The sequence below is a fragment of the Diceros bicornis genome, chromosome 36, assembly GCF_020826845.1.
Source record: "Diceros bicornis minor isolate mBicDic1 chromosome 36, mDicBic1.mat.cur, whole genome shotgun sequence".
NCBI lineage: Eukaryota > Metazoa > Chordata > Mammalia > Perissodactyla > Rhinocerotidae > Diceros > Diceros bicornis.
The window spans coordinates 32,008,857-32,025,061 of NC_080775.1; the positions used below are offsets into that span (position 1 = coordinate 32,008,857).

General features: G+C 41.4%; 1 protein-coding gene across 14 annotated transcripts in view; it reads right to left on the reverse strand.

The window, feature by feature from the left end:
• Positions 1-838: 838 nt before the first annotated feature.
• Positions 839-16,205, reverse strand: part of PARD3 (par-3 family cell polarity regulator) — a 624,264-nt gene continuing 608,897 nt past the window's right edge. For 13 of the 14 annotated variants that reach the window (XM_058532758.1, XM_058532762.1, XM_058532761.1 and 10 more), the window contains 2 exons: positions 9,029-9,156; positions 839-2,850 (listed from right to left, as the gene is read on the reverse strand). In XM_058532758.1, coding sequence (XP_058388741.1) covers positions 2,454-2,850; positions 9,029-9,156 — 525 coding nt within the window. In that variant the 3' untranslated portion in view covers positions 839-2,453. The remainder of the gene's footprint in view (positions 2,851-9,028; positions 9,157-16,205) is intronic. The other variant, XM_058532763.1, reaches the window with a different exon arrangement.

Genomic DNA, 16,205 nt, shown 5'->3' on the forward strand with positions numbered 1-16,205 from the left:
AGTGGGCCTCCTGGTCAGCGAGAAAATTAACAAATCTGTCCATCTTCCCTTTTCTACTTTCCTACACATGCATGCATATAAGAACCAAAGATGTGTTAGTTCCTTGGCTTGTTATACACCTCTCATTACTAATACTGAGGTGATAGAATTTGGACTGAGTGACAGGATGAGGGCTGCTATACAACCAACTCAGGCCAGGCACTGCACAAGGAGGGCATCTTCAACAGGTCTCTGCAAAGCGTGCCCTTTGGGTGGGGACCACATCTATATCTGCGCTCAAGACATACCTAGGGATGTATTGCCTTCATTCCTTCAAAGCACTGTACAAACATTAATGAGTGTCTGTCTAAAAGAAACAGCAAAGCCTTATTTTATAATTTGGGAAATAAGAACTGGGTTAGTATTGGAAGCAGACTAGAATTTGGACTTTACTCTGGGCTCACAGCATGCAAGGCTAGGACTCAGTCAAAACATCTGGCTTGCTGAAATGATCCAAAGGGAGCAAAGGGCAATGATGGAAACGTTATGTAGCTTTCGGTATAATTTTTCTTTTATTTAGTTCTAGTGTATTGGCTCCTTCAATTCAGAATTCCCCAGGCTTCTTTTGGTGGCCTGGACCTTCCAGTGGACTCATTAAGAAGGTCCTTCTCTTTCCTGTTCCCTCTCTCCTCAGGTGTTCAAAAAAGCAATCAATCACCCATTCCGTGTCTGCACACAGATATGAGGAAACTTTCAACTTTCTCTAAGTATGAAAAAAAAATCACATCTGCTAATATAATTTTAAAAAACCCCAGCTAGGAGAGTTTCCAAAGGAATACTACAGACACCACAAAAAACACCCAGGAAGAAATATGCCTTTATTAGAAGTCTCATATATACAGGGAAAGCTGTTTCTCACAGCTCAGGGAAGGCTGTGAGAAAGAGCCACTGTCATCAAAGGTCACCACGCTTACACTGGTGACACCATTTAAACATCGCCTCACATTATGAACAAATAGAATTGTTACACAGAAATGCAAAAGAGACACAGGTACGTGTATGGACACTTCACATATTTTCTAGAAACAAGTGGACACAAAAATACAATGTGCCAATAAAAAAAAAATAGGCATATCAGTATATGTATTTTTTTCCTTTTCTTTTTTGTTAATACATGGTACGCCGAGCTTTCGTCTCAAGCTTTTTGCACATCGAGATTTGCAGGCACTTTAGTAATGCAGCCGGGGTTTACGATACATGACGTTCAGCCAACAGATGACAACCCAGGAGCAACCGAGGCTCTCGTGACCCACATGTACGTTAAAATACTGACACGAGAGCAATCTTTTGTCACACTGTTTTGGGACCCAAGATGTTCTCTGTGTGATGTGTAATGGCTTTTCCTTTATTTGTCTTTTCCATTTCATGGCAGAATTATTTAGTAGCATGGATGGCATCACCAGGCAGAGACAGCACGTGGATGCACTAGACAAATGTCAATTGTAACCAACTTTAAAAACTGTGGAAAGCAGATGAGTTTTTAGAAACCCAAACAACTGTCTGATTTATCTATGCCCTTCCTGCCAACCTGTCAAACAAAAACTAATTAAAATAATTACTTGGATGTACTGGGCCAGAAGCTCACCCTGGGAGAATTCTTTTCTCAGCTACCACCTCCCACATCATGATACACAAGGGCTGTCAGCAGCCCCGGTCCGTCCCCTCCAGGGTCACTCCCATCTCCCACGTTCCCCACACAGAGCTGTGGTGACTCAAGACATGTGTTAGGAACGTGACTGAACAGGCGTACGTATGAACACAGACTAGAATGATCACTTTACTGGTGATGCTGAGTCATAAGGCAGTTATAAAAGGACCCCATGATAACCAGACAGTGTTGGAATTGGCTTAGCATCTTTAATAGGATGAAGGAACCTTCCTGTTACAAGAAGCTGAGACGGAAAAGGGAAACCATACTAATTACAAAGTATTATAAATGACTGCTGTGATGTACCGTCAAGCCTCAATTTCTGGTGTATGTCACCACTTGCATCCAGGAGGAGACTGCGATGTCGCCTCACATCTAAGAAAACTTAAAGAGACAAAAGAGGGATCAACATCCCCCTCAACTTCAAGGTAATTTGTCACCACAGTTGTAGGGGCTGTAACACAAAGCCATGACATCTCATGATTTGGGCCAAGATTCCTGGTTCTCCAGAGATGCAGAGGATACGAATGCCTCAAAAAGATGATTGTCAGATGGTGGGAAATTCTTCCATGAAATGGACACTTGAGACATGGTGGCAAAGACATTAAGGCCTTCCATTTCTTTGCCCATACTGTTTAAAGGCACTGATACCAACAACACAAATATTTCATAGTACCATCGAGGTTTTAAAAAAACTCCCAAAATACAAGTCTTCATAGGAAAATGTCCTTTATTGCCTGACATGAAGCATCCGCTCTTCTCCTACTCAGGAGTAGAAAGGCCTCCCTTTCTCAGGAGTCTGGAGTCTATTCAGCCTAGCGACCTGAGAAGGGGAGGGGGGCACATCCTGCCGGAAGGGCCCCTTGGCAGGGGCGTAACTGGGGTCCTGGACTTTCTTATACGAGTCATAGTTGTTGAGCCCCTCAGGAGGAGGAGGCTGTTTCTTCATCTGTTGCTCTTTCCGCCTCTGTTCCTGGCGAAGGAGCTCCTGGGTCTCCAGCATCACCCTGGCGTTGAAGCCGTGCCCGCCCAGGTAGCCATTCCTGGAGCCTTGGTAGCTGGAGTACCTGGGGTTCTCCTTGGCACTCTGGAAGCCTTCCCCCGGGGAGTAGTTCTGCTCCCAAGAATCCTGGGAGACAGAGCTGGCATTCTTCCTGCTTTGCCTAGAAAGCAAAGCCCAAAGGTTAGTGTGAGGGTTGGGAGAAGGGGAGAGAGGGAGGGAAGAGGGGAGGTGTGAGGGAGGAAGGGGTGAGGTGGAAAATGCATTTCAATATTTTAACAAGTATGACTGTGTTCCAGGTACATGCCCAACACTGTGATAGGGGCTGGGGGATTAAAACATGACTGTCCTCACCAAGCTCACAATCTCAGACAAGTAAACAATCGCTAAACAGGAGACAGAACTAATAGATTCAGTGGCTATTCAGAAATAGGGTCCTCCTCTGTGTCTGGTAGGTACCGTCTGTTCTGCTTAGGGTAACAATATCTCCTGCAATTTAGACACACTGGCAAGATGCTGTATAGGAGTATTAGAGATTTGGCAGCTTCTATCCCGGCAATAATTGCTCGCTTTACAATGTTACAATTCAATTCTAAACAAGCAAAACAAATATTTTACACAGCTGCCACCATAATGCCAGAGACACTAGCTAACATGAAGTACACGTAATGGATTACAATATGAGTTCAGTTATGAAAGATTTAAGTCTAGACTCCTTTATGATTAAAAATGCAACAGGCAGTCCCTAAAGCCCCGGCTTCTGAGTTGTGTAAGTCAGTAAGTAACTGACATCCTCAGAAGACATGCTCATCAAGGCTGTGGAACCTGGAGGTCTGTAGAGTAAGCACTATTCTCCTGCACACTGTCCCCTCACCAAAGCCCAGGATAACCTACTTAACGCACTTTCTGTCATAAATCAGAGGCATAGAGAAATTTCAAGTTCTTATCACTTCTGCAGTCAAGTTGCACATCATTTTCAGGAAACATTATTGTTCTGAAACATCTTTAATTTACTATCAGGTCTCTAGATGCTTTTATGAATTTACAATAAGATTGGCTATGATAAAGTAAAACAATTTTGCACCAGAAAGGAAGACATGCCCTAATTTTTTGCCTTGAAAATGGAAGAGAGAATTGAGTAATAAAACAAAATATATTGCTCCATTTATCAATAAGAAAATCATTTGGCGACAGTATGTATTGCCCAGCCTTTCACATCAACACACACAACATGATGGAATGTTCAAAAAGACTCCTATTGAGGGAGAATAAGGTCTATGCAGCCATTGGGTCTCTCATAGGAACGAAGCAATTTGCATTTTTGAACATTCAGAAGTGCCATCAATATGGTTTGGGATGAAATCTCCCCATTTTCCATATGGTCTAAAATGAAGTCAGGGAAGTTTTCAATAAGGAAAATGAGCTAATGTCCAGCATCATCTCTGGATCTGACTATGATTCATTGAGCAGTCTACAGTGTATCTATCTGGTTCTCTTTTAATGGGAATCAAGCCATTGGTACAATCAGCCCAGGCAAGAATCCTTAGATTTGATGGAATAGTTTATTTGCCTAAAGCACTGATTATCTTCACTTAAAAAGGTATAAATTAATCTGCCCAGAGACACGAATGATGGAAAGTGCCAGCATGAAACCAGGGATTTGACGCTAATCATGAAACTTTGACTAAAGCAACGAACTTGTTACTGATGTTACAGCAAGAAGAACAGGGCTCTTTCATGGGTCAGTTACCCATGTAAAGATAACCAGGACCAGGCTGCAGAAGTGGCGCCTTTGCCCTCCTTGGCCTCCGAGATGCACTGACCCTCTCCATCCTCCACTCCCCAGCGCTGCAAAGCCTGAGGCTTCACTCTGCAGCAGATATGCACCATAAGCTGAGTTTTGAATCATTCCAGGAAGACAGAGTCTTTTTATACCTAAACACATTGAGAATTCACTAAAGATTTGTGAGGGATGGAAATTACGACAATGTGGGAGAAAGAATTTCTTGTAGCTAAAATTTTCTTTAAATTAAGCAGTCTAGAGAGAAGGAAGCAGACCTCCCCAAGGTTTGAAGTAAGATATGTGGGGTAAGTACATACACAAATGTACACATGTACACAGATACATACACACACACACACACACAGACACGCTTTCTTGGTAAGGAAGCTAGTGGTATCAATAAGCTCTTAATTAAGGATAGGATAAGAAATGAGCTGATTGTAGATAAACATGAGAAGCAGACAACGGGAGCTTCCTGCACTGGAAAACTAGTCACCTCGGCACCGGGCACAGTGGGAGAGTGGCTTAGGGTCAAACAGACACATTCAAATTCTGAGTCTGCTGCTTTCCAGCTGTGTGACCCTGGGAGGGTTATGCTCTCTGGGTCCACGTTGCCAAATCTGTGAAATAAGCATAATAACTAACCTCATAGGGTCATGGGGAGAAATACATGAAATAACACATGTAAAATGCTTGGAAAAGTGTGGCATGGAGTAAATGGCTGACCAATGCGTGTTGGAGGAGTAGTTTGAAGGCACAGTCACTTTGTCTTCAAAGACTGAGCTCTGGGTTTTGGGGAGCATCTTTCTGACTAAGGAAAAAAATAAATAAAAATATTAGCTTTCCATCTTTCATCAGAAGGACTGGATAGACATCAAGGAATGGAGAAAGGCACCAAAGACTAACTAAAGAACCCTTCCTACGTGAAGGCAACTCCACAAACACTTCCTCAGAGATAAGAAGGAAGCTTTCAACTGTCCCATGATGGCTCCAAGGCCACATATAACCACAGCAGCAACAAAACATCAACCCCCTTCTGCTGAATTTCTTTATAACCAACACACAGGTGTGTTCGGTCCTGGAATGAGCCCACTAGAGATTTCTGAATCCACTCAAAGCACATATCCTGGTTTGGCAATAGTTATCTCAACAATTACAACTGCCTCCAACATGGCTGGAAGACCATCACCATGTAAAGAACGTACACCAAAGAAACGTACGCCTAAGGAAAGCCATTTAGTCACGTGGTGAGGAGGACATAGGAGGATGAAAAAAGATATAAAGACCAAGGCTGACAAGCTGACAAGCAGCTTAGAGACATAATAATGGGCCTGGTGGGGAGACAATGTCAGGGTGTAGAGACACAGCGAGAAATGAGATGTACCAAGAAAGGGAGACAGACGCCAACAGACGTGAAACCAATGGAGCAGGAAAGAAAAAGAGGAAATAGAGAGATGGCAGGAAAAGAAGAAAAAGAAAAATATTAAATAAAGGATCTTAAATAAGTCTTTTCTATCAGTGACTACGACCGAACATACTTCTACTCAGTTTTAGAGTTGCCTTTTGGATACTAAGGAACTAATCTAGGAATTAAAAAAGTATTTAAAAAAGAAAACTAAGTTAGGAATAGAAAAAGAAACCCTAGTCTGATTGAGAATTGAGTGGGGCCAGTCAGGTCCCCTTTCCTTCCAAACTCATGTTACCACCTGGCTAGTGCTTCTTATTGACATTTCAAAATGTAACTTGAATTCTATAGCTTTCCTTAATGACAGTTAGAATTTACAAACCACCCTGGCTCACAAACATTCCTCTAATTCAAACCACCTTATCTCGTGCGACTGATACAGAGTCCCGACCATTTGTTTTTTTTCTGCTCCACTTTGCAAGCAAACTCCTTCTGTGTGTGAAATCTTTCTGGTATCAAATGCCATACCAACTTGTTTAGACAAAACTCCGCTAATTGTCAACATCCAAAAAGCAAAGGTCAAGTGTCTTTGAAGAATATCACATGTCAGAAACGTGGCTCTGACTCAATCCCGTGTAAGTTGCTGTGGGCTCCCTCCGCCCTTTACTTTCTTCCAGGTTTCCACATACAGCCTGATGTTGAGCAGTGCTGCTCTGCAAGGAATCAAGCCGGGTGCAAGGTGGCACATTCCTTAATCTTCCTCACAAACATGAAGATTCACACTGAGGAATTATTCTCTCAAGTTAGAGAACGTGATGGAGACGCCTACCAGCCCCTCTTGCCTGAACTTACACAATGCTTTCATTTTGGGATTTTTGCTTTTCTCATGTCTACACAGAATAAAATGACTAATAATAACGGAGCTACAACTAACCCAGAGGGAGAGTTTTAGTTATTTAGGGAAATGCTAACTGACAGCCGTAGCCCCAGCAACAGCAACCCCCTTCTCCATGTAAATACAGATTCTTCCGCCACGTGCCTGGGAAGGGAGAGGGAGAGAAAGGAAGCGAAGCACGGAGGACATGTGGGAAGGAGGGGTAAAGAGTGAAGATGGGAGAGGAATGCGAGGATAAAACGATCAGTCTGGAATATTGAGTGACTCTGGAATGTGACCAGGAGAAGTTCAGCGGAAACACCCACATCTATCCTTGTCCTCTCCGTGAGGACTGGGACCCTAGAGTCTCTTCTCCCACCAGGCCATCTGCCCTTCCAGGCCCCCCCACCACCGTCTCTCTACCTCCCTTCCTTCGCCATGTGCATTTCCCAACTCACTCCTCTTCTCATATACCCTTTATGATGTCTCTCCTCACTTCTTCTAAGTACTCTCAAATACGACTAAAATATATGAAGCCAAACAATTTGTCAATAAAACAAGATCACAGTCCCACACCAGGTATGTCAATTCACCCACATTACCACACTCGTCTTTCCAAAGGAAAGTAAGCCAAACAGGCTGGAGGAAGGGATTTTACACAGAAGAACCTTTATGTAAAATCCTTAAGGTGGTTAGCATTTGATGCATTGGGTTGAATCCACAGCGACCTTCTTCCAAAAGCTAAGGGCAGTAGAGCACAGAGGGAACTTTACACCTACATTTGTTAACATTCCAGACTTGGGAACAAAAGCCCCCAGTAGCAATGAGCCTTATAAAACAATGGTGTAGGGCACAGGCAGGTTTGGGCTTGAATTCTGGCAGAACTTTGTACTAGCTTGTGTGACCTTGGGGGAAGTTACTTAACTTCTCTGAGTTGTTTCCTTGTACGACAAGATGATCTCCAAGGGCCTGTCCAGACCTAAACTTCAATGACTCTTACCTACAGTGGGCTAAATAACTCTTATTTTTCTATTTAAAAGAAAAAATAATTTAGTCCTCAAAGGCAATATAGCTTTATGGATTGAAAGACCAACTGAATGAACAAGTTACCACAATAGATAGTACTTATCCTGGTACAGAGTTTCACTCACATCCACATTCCCTTGGCTGACCTGTGTCTACGTGGTCAAGTCCCTCATGGTTATTACAGTGACTATTTAGCATTTAAAGGGACTCATCCTTATTAAGAACTGAATCAAGATCACTTTTATATTGGTCAGTTAAGTTTACACAGATAAGGATTTGTCCCCACCCCCAAAATTGTTCTGCTTTAATTGAAAACAGTCAACTTGATTTAAACATGGTAAGTGGACTATTTCCCACCCAAAATGTTTTTGTCACCTGGTTTCTGTCAACAAATGTCTGTAAGAATTGTGATTATAGGAGTGACTTGTTTAGGGAAGTTTGGAAAGCTGAATGTTTTAAAATACTTTTATTCCTGATTATGCATGGAGGAAATACTTAGATGGGAAAAGGGCTATTATTTCAGCGTATTAGGGCTCAGTCACCCGATTGCTTTCCAGGCCTTGGGCAGATAACCCCCGGAGCAGAGGTGCCTCCAGGCAGGGAGCCCTGCAGACGAAGCCTCTGGGTTGACTGTCAGCTAGTGAGGTGGGATCCCTGGGACACTCTGAGCTTCAACACTGAGCACAAGCAGAGACAGCAGGACAGCAAGAGAGGGAGGTTTGGGACCACGGATCCCACCCGAGTCCCGGGCATGGACGGCTCACCCCGCGTCCTCCCACCCGAGTCCCGGGCATGGACGGCTCACCCCCCGTCCTCCCACCCGAGTCCCGGGCATGCACCGTTCACCCCCTGTCCTCCTACAGAGCTCTGGATTTGCAAAGTATCATTTATTCTGGTTACCCTTGAGCCAAGCAAAATCAGAGCTCTCTCTCCATCGTTCAGGTGAGGAAACCGTCTTGTCTGTGGTCACACGGGAAGCAACAGAACCAATACTGGAGTTACAACCCAGGTCTGACCCCAAGCCCAGTACTCATATGTCCCGTTTCTTCGCTTTCGGTTAGGGAGCTTTGGGGTGAAACTGTTGGCGTCTCCTGAAACACCTTTCCTCCCCGTCTTCTCGCCATGCAGTAAGGGCCCTCCAAGCTAGGCCACGATTGCCACCATCCATCCGCCGCTCCCCCACGGCTGCCGCGCGTCAGCCGGGGAAGCCGGCGCGCTCCGGGGGCAGGGCCCCCGCAGGGCGCGCGCCGTACCGGGGCAGCGAGCTGTACTGGCGCTGCGCCTGCCGGAAGCTCTCGCGCTCCTCCTGCCGCTGGCGCTGCATCTGCACCTCCACGGACACCGAGTGCCTGCCGCTCTGCGCCGCCGGTCGGGAGCCGGGCTGCAGGAGGAAACGAACACGGTGAACGAGGAAGGACTTACGGACGGCACATGACTGGCGGACGAAAGTTCGACTCTTATAGGTGGACTGGAAACATTCAGCCAACTCTGTGAATTTTTAAAAAAATCAAGTGCAATATTCTCAAGTTTCTTTAAGAAAAAAGGCACCTAATTGCTCTTGTGAGCCCCAAATAATCATCTTAAATTTTGATGATGGCTTTAGAATGGTTTAAAATTGAGATGTCAACTTTTCTAGTCTTCTTACTGAGGTTTGGTAAATACTGACATTAGATACCGGTTTACATCCCTTGTGTATACAGCAAATATAGGCGAGTAAGGCTGCTCAGAAAACTAGAAGACGTCAATGCCAAAGAACTAAATAAATAAAAATGAAAATTTTGCTACAATAATTTACAAAAGTGGGAAAGTCCATGGGTGCACACTTGAACGCTGGTCATGCTGGTGAATCTGTTTGGTAGATGCATATTTTAGTCAAGCAGTAGGTTACAATATAGCTGATTCCTCCTTTACTAAAGGATGACAGTTAAATTTTGACCAAGATTAGTTGAAACCAGGCACTATTAGCCATGTACAGGTCTCCTCCAATCCACAATGGCAGCCAAATGGGAATAGAAACGCTTACCAAAAGAATAAACCTGAAAGCTAATAGCTACTTGAATTGGTTATAATACATTTTGCCTTAGTTACGAGGAAATGGCATTTTTTACCTAGGTTAATTATATCCTACAGAGAAATTTTCAATCCTTCTGGCTAAATACTTTGGTCAGCAGGTCATCTGCTCATGGCTGCCTCTCACCAAAATCAGATATTGGATGTGTACACTGCGCTGGGTAGATCAAGCCCCTGTGGACATTCAGGGACATCCAGGAATGTGGACATTCAGCTGCTCACTGACAGTTTCCAGCTTACCTTCTAGACCTGGCCTTCTGAACTGAAAGTAGCTCTGCTCAAAACAGACAACAATGCCTCTCACTTGACAGAACACCCAACAAGGGTTTCTCACAGCGTCAGTGGCATGCACTAAGTAAGCCTTTCTGGTACTTGCTAACCTCCAGGCCCCTTTGTGCTATGCAACATTGTGCAATAGGCATATTCTGAGTTAAGAATGTCTGTTAAAAACAAGTTATTGATTTTCTTTTAGAGTTGAAAGCCAATGGCAGACTTTGACTTGATAATAATTTTCTAAAATAACAGAGTCTTAGCCTTCATTTGGAGAGTTGTGAGATAACATGTGGGCTTGTTACTTGAAGAGTGGCTCCTGCGGTTGGCTTTTGTCTGAACAGAAAGAAAGCATTGCCTACTGTTCTCTTTCTGCCTGGCCAGCGTTATCTTATTTGTTGGTAAGCAATAACAAGGCAATAGACAGGACAAAAATTTCAAAGCATATGGGCATAGTCAGTGAGCATATTAAAAATATCCCGATACAAAAATAATGCGTGAGGAGATTAAGCTTTACAATACCCCAGTCTCTACTATTGGATGTTTATAACCACACTCATTGGAACAAACGTGTGTTCAGAGACCCGCCCGTAACACCGTTCACATAACACACCAGTGGTGCCTACAGCAAGGAAAACACTTCACTGGGTGAGTTCTGCTTATGCAAACAAAGCATCAACCAATTGTTCATCAACTACATTAAAGGAGACAGATATTTTCTCCATTACACTTGATGAGGCTGGCCAAAAAGAAAACCAGGCTGTTCTATTGTTCATGGTGAGCCCTGGGAAGCTTGCGAGAAGCCACTGGACAGGGAAAGCAAGCAAGAAAATACCACACAATTTCCTTTACGCCCTCAAAAGGAACCACATTTTCCTTTCCTTTTCTCTCGGCCCCAGCTGTACACATGTGTCAAGCAGTCTTGAAAGACCTGGCATTCTGCAGCAGGATTTAGTAACCAGCTTTTTAAGCTCATGCTGTTCTATGACACACTGCTTATAGAGATGTGAAAAGAAAATGCAAGTTCTTGTAGAAATTTCAGGTGTATTTTTAAGTTGTTTCTCCCAGAGGCCTGAAAATTTGATTCTGACAGAGGAAAAACGATGTTGAAGGGCTTTTGTTTCCTCCACAGTGTGTTTTCTGACACTTCACCTCAAACCTTATTAGCAGCAAGCATCTAGTTGGATCTCAATGAATTCCAATAATGAAATTATCATTAGATGGGGTCTGAAAACTTAAAATGAGTGAATGAGTTTGGTATCAGCGAACTGACCTATTTTATATTATTATGCTCACCATGATGAAATATAAAGGTCAGCCTTACCGTTAATATTTTACTCCATTTCTCTTCTTTAGAGCTAAAAAAAGGGGGGGTTATTAAAAAGAATCACACTTATCTTTAAGATGAAACTTTACTGGGCCATGGATTTCAAGGAAGATTGTATACCTGACCAGCCCAGAGCAACAACTAAATAAGTTCATCCTGGCAAGTTTTATACTTGGCCTGAATCAAAAATAACCTGATTCCTGATTTCAGTGAAGATCTCATAAAAATGTAAATTGTGGGAACAGTATTAGAATCAACAATCTTGACTTTTAAACAGTGTGGTTTCCACCCCTCTGGCAGAAATAGAATAGTGTATCTAAAGTCTTAAATCACAAAAATAAGGAAAGAAATGAAGAAAGAGATCATTTGTAACCATAGAAAGAAGTGCATGTTTTCAAATAAAACACCATCAACAACTACAAGCACAGAGTAACATCTAGACAGGGAAACACACAGGTAAAACATAATTGTAATAATTCTGGAGATTCACCAGATACCAGGCAATAGCTCTGTTTTAAGAGTGCAAATTACAAATCACCCTGGCCTTGTTTGTGATGAAACTGGTGACAAGCAATGACCTTTTAAGTAAAAAAATAGCCAAGGCTGCCAAGGCCATAATAATGAGAGAGGTTGTAAGAGAGAAATAAATACATGATTATCTATTACACAATACACTGGAGGCCACGGTATGTGAATCTGTTCATGGCTTATGTTTAAAACCACAAGTGAAAACTATGTTTTGTAAATGAGCTCAGAGTCCTGGTCTTTATCATGATTATAATGAGACACTATTTATACTATATAAAAAATTATATAAAGCTTGGGAAAGCTACACAATTTTGGTATCACTTACTAGTGTAAAACAAAATATTAAAAATATCTTCCATATAGTGTTTCACTAAATTAAGACATTAACTAAGCATTTCTCTCAATTAAATAAAATCATTTGTTTTTCAAAATAAAAATAGATAATACAAAAAATAAAAATACAAAACCAAAACTGTTAATAGTTAACAGACTAAAGAAAGAACAAAAATAAATATACACCGTACAAAGTTTCAGTACTAATTAGAATTAGGTAAAATTTTAAGATATTCAGAGTTTAATATAAAGGTCTATGTGTCACTCATGAAACAAAATTCATTACTCTTATTAACTAATATTTACAAAATATTTACATAAAATATAACTAGTATTTACATGAAATATTCAATAATTTTTAAATACTCGTAATTTTTATTCATATAGATAAGAAAAACAGCATGTAAGCATATGTGTGTGTGCACTTGTATATAATCATATATACACACATATATGTAATATTCTTATAAATGATCATTTCAGGCAGGTTTTCTATTTAAATTATGAATAATAAAAATATTTTGAAAATTTCACATAACTCCAAGGGCATGTATAGAAAACAAAAATAAAATACAAAAAGTTTGTGTGCTTTGGATGAAATGAAGAAGATGATGATGAGAATGATGATGAAGACTATGATAAAAACAGAAAGAACAATGACATCCCTTTGAGATTTAAAATCCCTATTTTAGCAATTCAAATGTGCCACAATCCTAGTATGAATTCCATACTCTGATAAAAATGTTTATTTAAAGATTTGGTAAAGGGTAAAAATAATTTTTATGCCACTAAATCATGTAAAGAATGTAAATTGTTTACTCTGTTTAAAAGTGGCCATTGCTAACACTGGTAATTATTTTATATAGTAGACTTATTTACAACCTTTACTCAAAACAAAGTTAACGTTTGTCTATCTATTCTGCTTTCCCAGCCTTCACTTCTACCCCATCACACACTATATTTATACAACTATCGATTGAACTCTGGTGGGTTCTGAATGTTGAAAAGCTTAATTGCCACTAATGATGTGAGTAATGGTTGAAAAATCTGCGGAGCATACCAATTTCTCTCATAAAGATTTTATAAATACATGTTTTAGTCCTAACACACTATTGTCTTTATCTCATCTTTTCCAACCTGTGTTTGGATCTATTTTTTCCCCATCTTAAGCAGCAGGGATATTGAAAATAAAGGGGTGGCTCTACAAAAGAAGCCAGCCCTCCAGTGTCGTGTACTAACGGCATCCAAAGGCAGCCTCAGGAATTTCCACCACCTGAGGCCTCTGGGGTAGAATGGTCCATGGGTCACGGAGGCTTTGGTGGGGAGGACGCGTCACAGGGCTGCAAGAAAGGGGTCTACTTTGCAGCAGCACAGAGGCCTCTGCCATGAATAAAAGGTATCCCTTTGCTGCAAGGATGGCTTTCTCCAGGTCGCTTTCCAAGGGAAGTGATTTCCATCCAATCTGAACTGGAGTGACACTACCACAAGGCTGTCAACTAAGAAGGCATTTTTTGAGTCAAGGCATGGAGGCCCACCATGAGCAAATGACAGCAGATACCTTTGAAGTCTTAAGAAAGACAAAAACAAAAAATCATCATTTTCTCAAATTCCCCAGGTACAGGGAAGGCAATCTAGAGGTGCAGGGTGGCTGTGCAGATTGGCTCTCCAACTAACGCAGGCAAAACCCTAAAAGGGTAAGAGGAGACATTAAAAGTCCAAGACAGGAAAATGGAGAAAAGGCCAGATTTTTTTTATTTGTTCAAAGACAGACAGCTAGGAAGAAAGCTTGGGGGAGAAGAGGATATTCACATCGCAGAGGATCAATTTTCTATCTGAAGGACCAAACTACTTTTAGTCACTACATAACCCGGGATGGAAAGGATTTAGCAATATAGCTATTAAAGGCTCCATTATCCCATCTATCAGTCGTCTCAGCCAGCAAGTCTCCTTGTGGGCAACACTCAGGTATCTGCAAAGTTTTAACAGCATACTGTACTTACGTCTGCGGCCTGCAATTTAATTCTTTTAAAAGCAACACTAAGTCCTGTCCATATCTGAGCTCTGTGATAATAACCCTCACCTCAGCTATTGTTCCATTATCTTAAGAAAGATTTAAAGCAACTTGCTGCTTTATTTATGTTGCACCTGGCACTACGTAGGGGAGAATTTGTTTTTTCTTCTTCTTCTTCAACTCTCACTCAACTTGGGAGAGAATTCACTTCAATTATGGAGGTAAGGAAATTTTCTGGGCCTCTGCTCATCCAAAGACCTTTTGTGCCACAAATCAGCTCCCTCAGCCCCAAACATTATTTTGAACAAAAGCCCAGGAACAGGTGCATTCCGTACTGCCAGAGTTTAGAGAGAACATTTTAGAAATGGATGACTTGAAAAGGGCTACTTGGATGGATTTTCTGCAGCATCTCTCTCTGTATGGAAAGTAATTGGCTTGGATATTTTTCTATATGATACATCTGGTTGCACTTGGTGTGTGGGCATTTCTAACAAGCATGACAATTTCAACTAATATGGTCAAAGTTGTATACACAGCTTGAGGATAAGTTTGTGGTTCCTTAAAACTAAAATGATTACAATCCATCCCAGTGGGGAGATCATGGTCTCATCTGTTCCAAACACAGTGACCTTTCAAGGTCAGAACACATACGGGAAAAGAAAAAAAGATTCCAAGATACTCATAGCTCATTTTGTAAAACAGATAATAAAAACCATAGACCACGCTTCATTCTGAACAACTGAGCAGCTCTTATTAAGGCAACAATGACAATTGGTATGAAAATTAATACACTAAGTAGAATTACAGTCACTTTAAGTTCATTTACATGATCAGTAGAATGGGGAGTACACAGCAAGATCCCGATTGTTTGAAAATGAAAAAAATAAATAAAAAGAAAAGGTCAACTTCTGACCCACAATTTAGGCAATTATTCCACTCCTGAGGTAATCAGCCTGTCATCCAAATAATTCCCTGCTCACTCATTACAGGAAATGATAATACAAGCCAACTTGTCTGTCTAAAGTTGCTATGGCATTTTGATATACAATAATTTGCCTTACGACCTTCAGTAGCTGAGTTTCTAAATGTATAAGATTTTCTCGAACATTTTTCCTAACATGAACATAGAAACATATGCCAACCTATTCACCCCCCCGATTCAAAAAAAAAATCTTATAAAGAAACCCAAATGGATATCAAATCATTTCCACATCTCCCAGTAAAAAACATCTAGAGCTAAGAAGTAGGAAATGCTTGTTTAGCCTCAAATAAACTTGGAAATCTTGCATGTAGATACAATGTCACCAACCAGAAATAAATCCAATCAATCTTAGTGCCCAAAGATATGTTTCTCTGTTTCTCAAAGTGATATATTTAAAATATATTCCAACTTCAAAGAGGTGTTCTTTCAAGCCTTTCCTGACCACCCACAGCTGATCTGGGCATGGCCCCTCCATGCTTAATACTCCATGCGTACCCCTATGAGAAACTACAAAGCCCTCCTTTCCTTTGTATCAGCTCCATTGCAGAGTTCTCAGGGCTTTCTCTCTTTCTGATCTTAGTTCTCCAGCACCAAACACAGTGACTAGAACATAGTAAGCACTCAATAAATCTGATGCCTTAAATAACTAATTAAAGAATACATGTTGAGAATATGCTGGTTTGAAATCCACATTCCCGGTAAAGTCAAATGGCATGACGCTGCTCCCCATGGTATAGCCTGCGGAGTGAGGGACACGGGGTTTTGCAGGCTGAACTGTGTGTGAGAACTATTTCCATGTGTGGCTGCTGTTTTCTCCTTCAGGCTGTCACTGTACTCATGTCTCTTTTCAATCCTTTTGTGCAAATATAATATAAATATGTTAAGGATGTTTACTACACGATTCTTTAT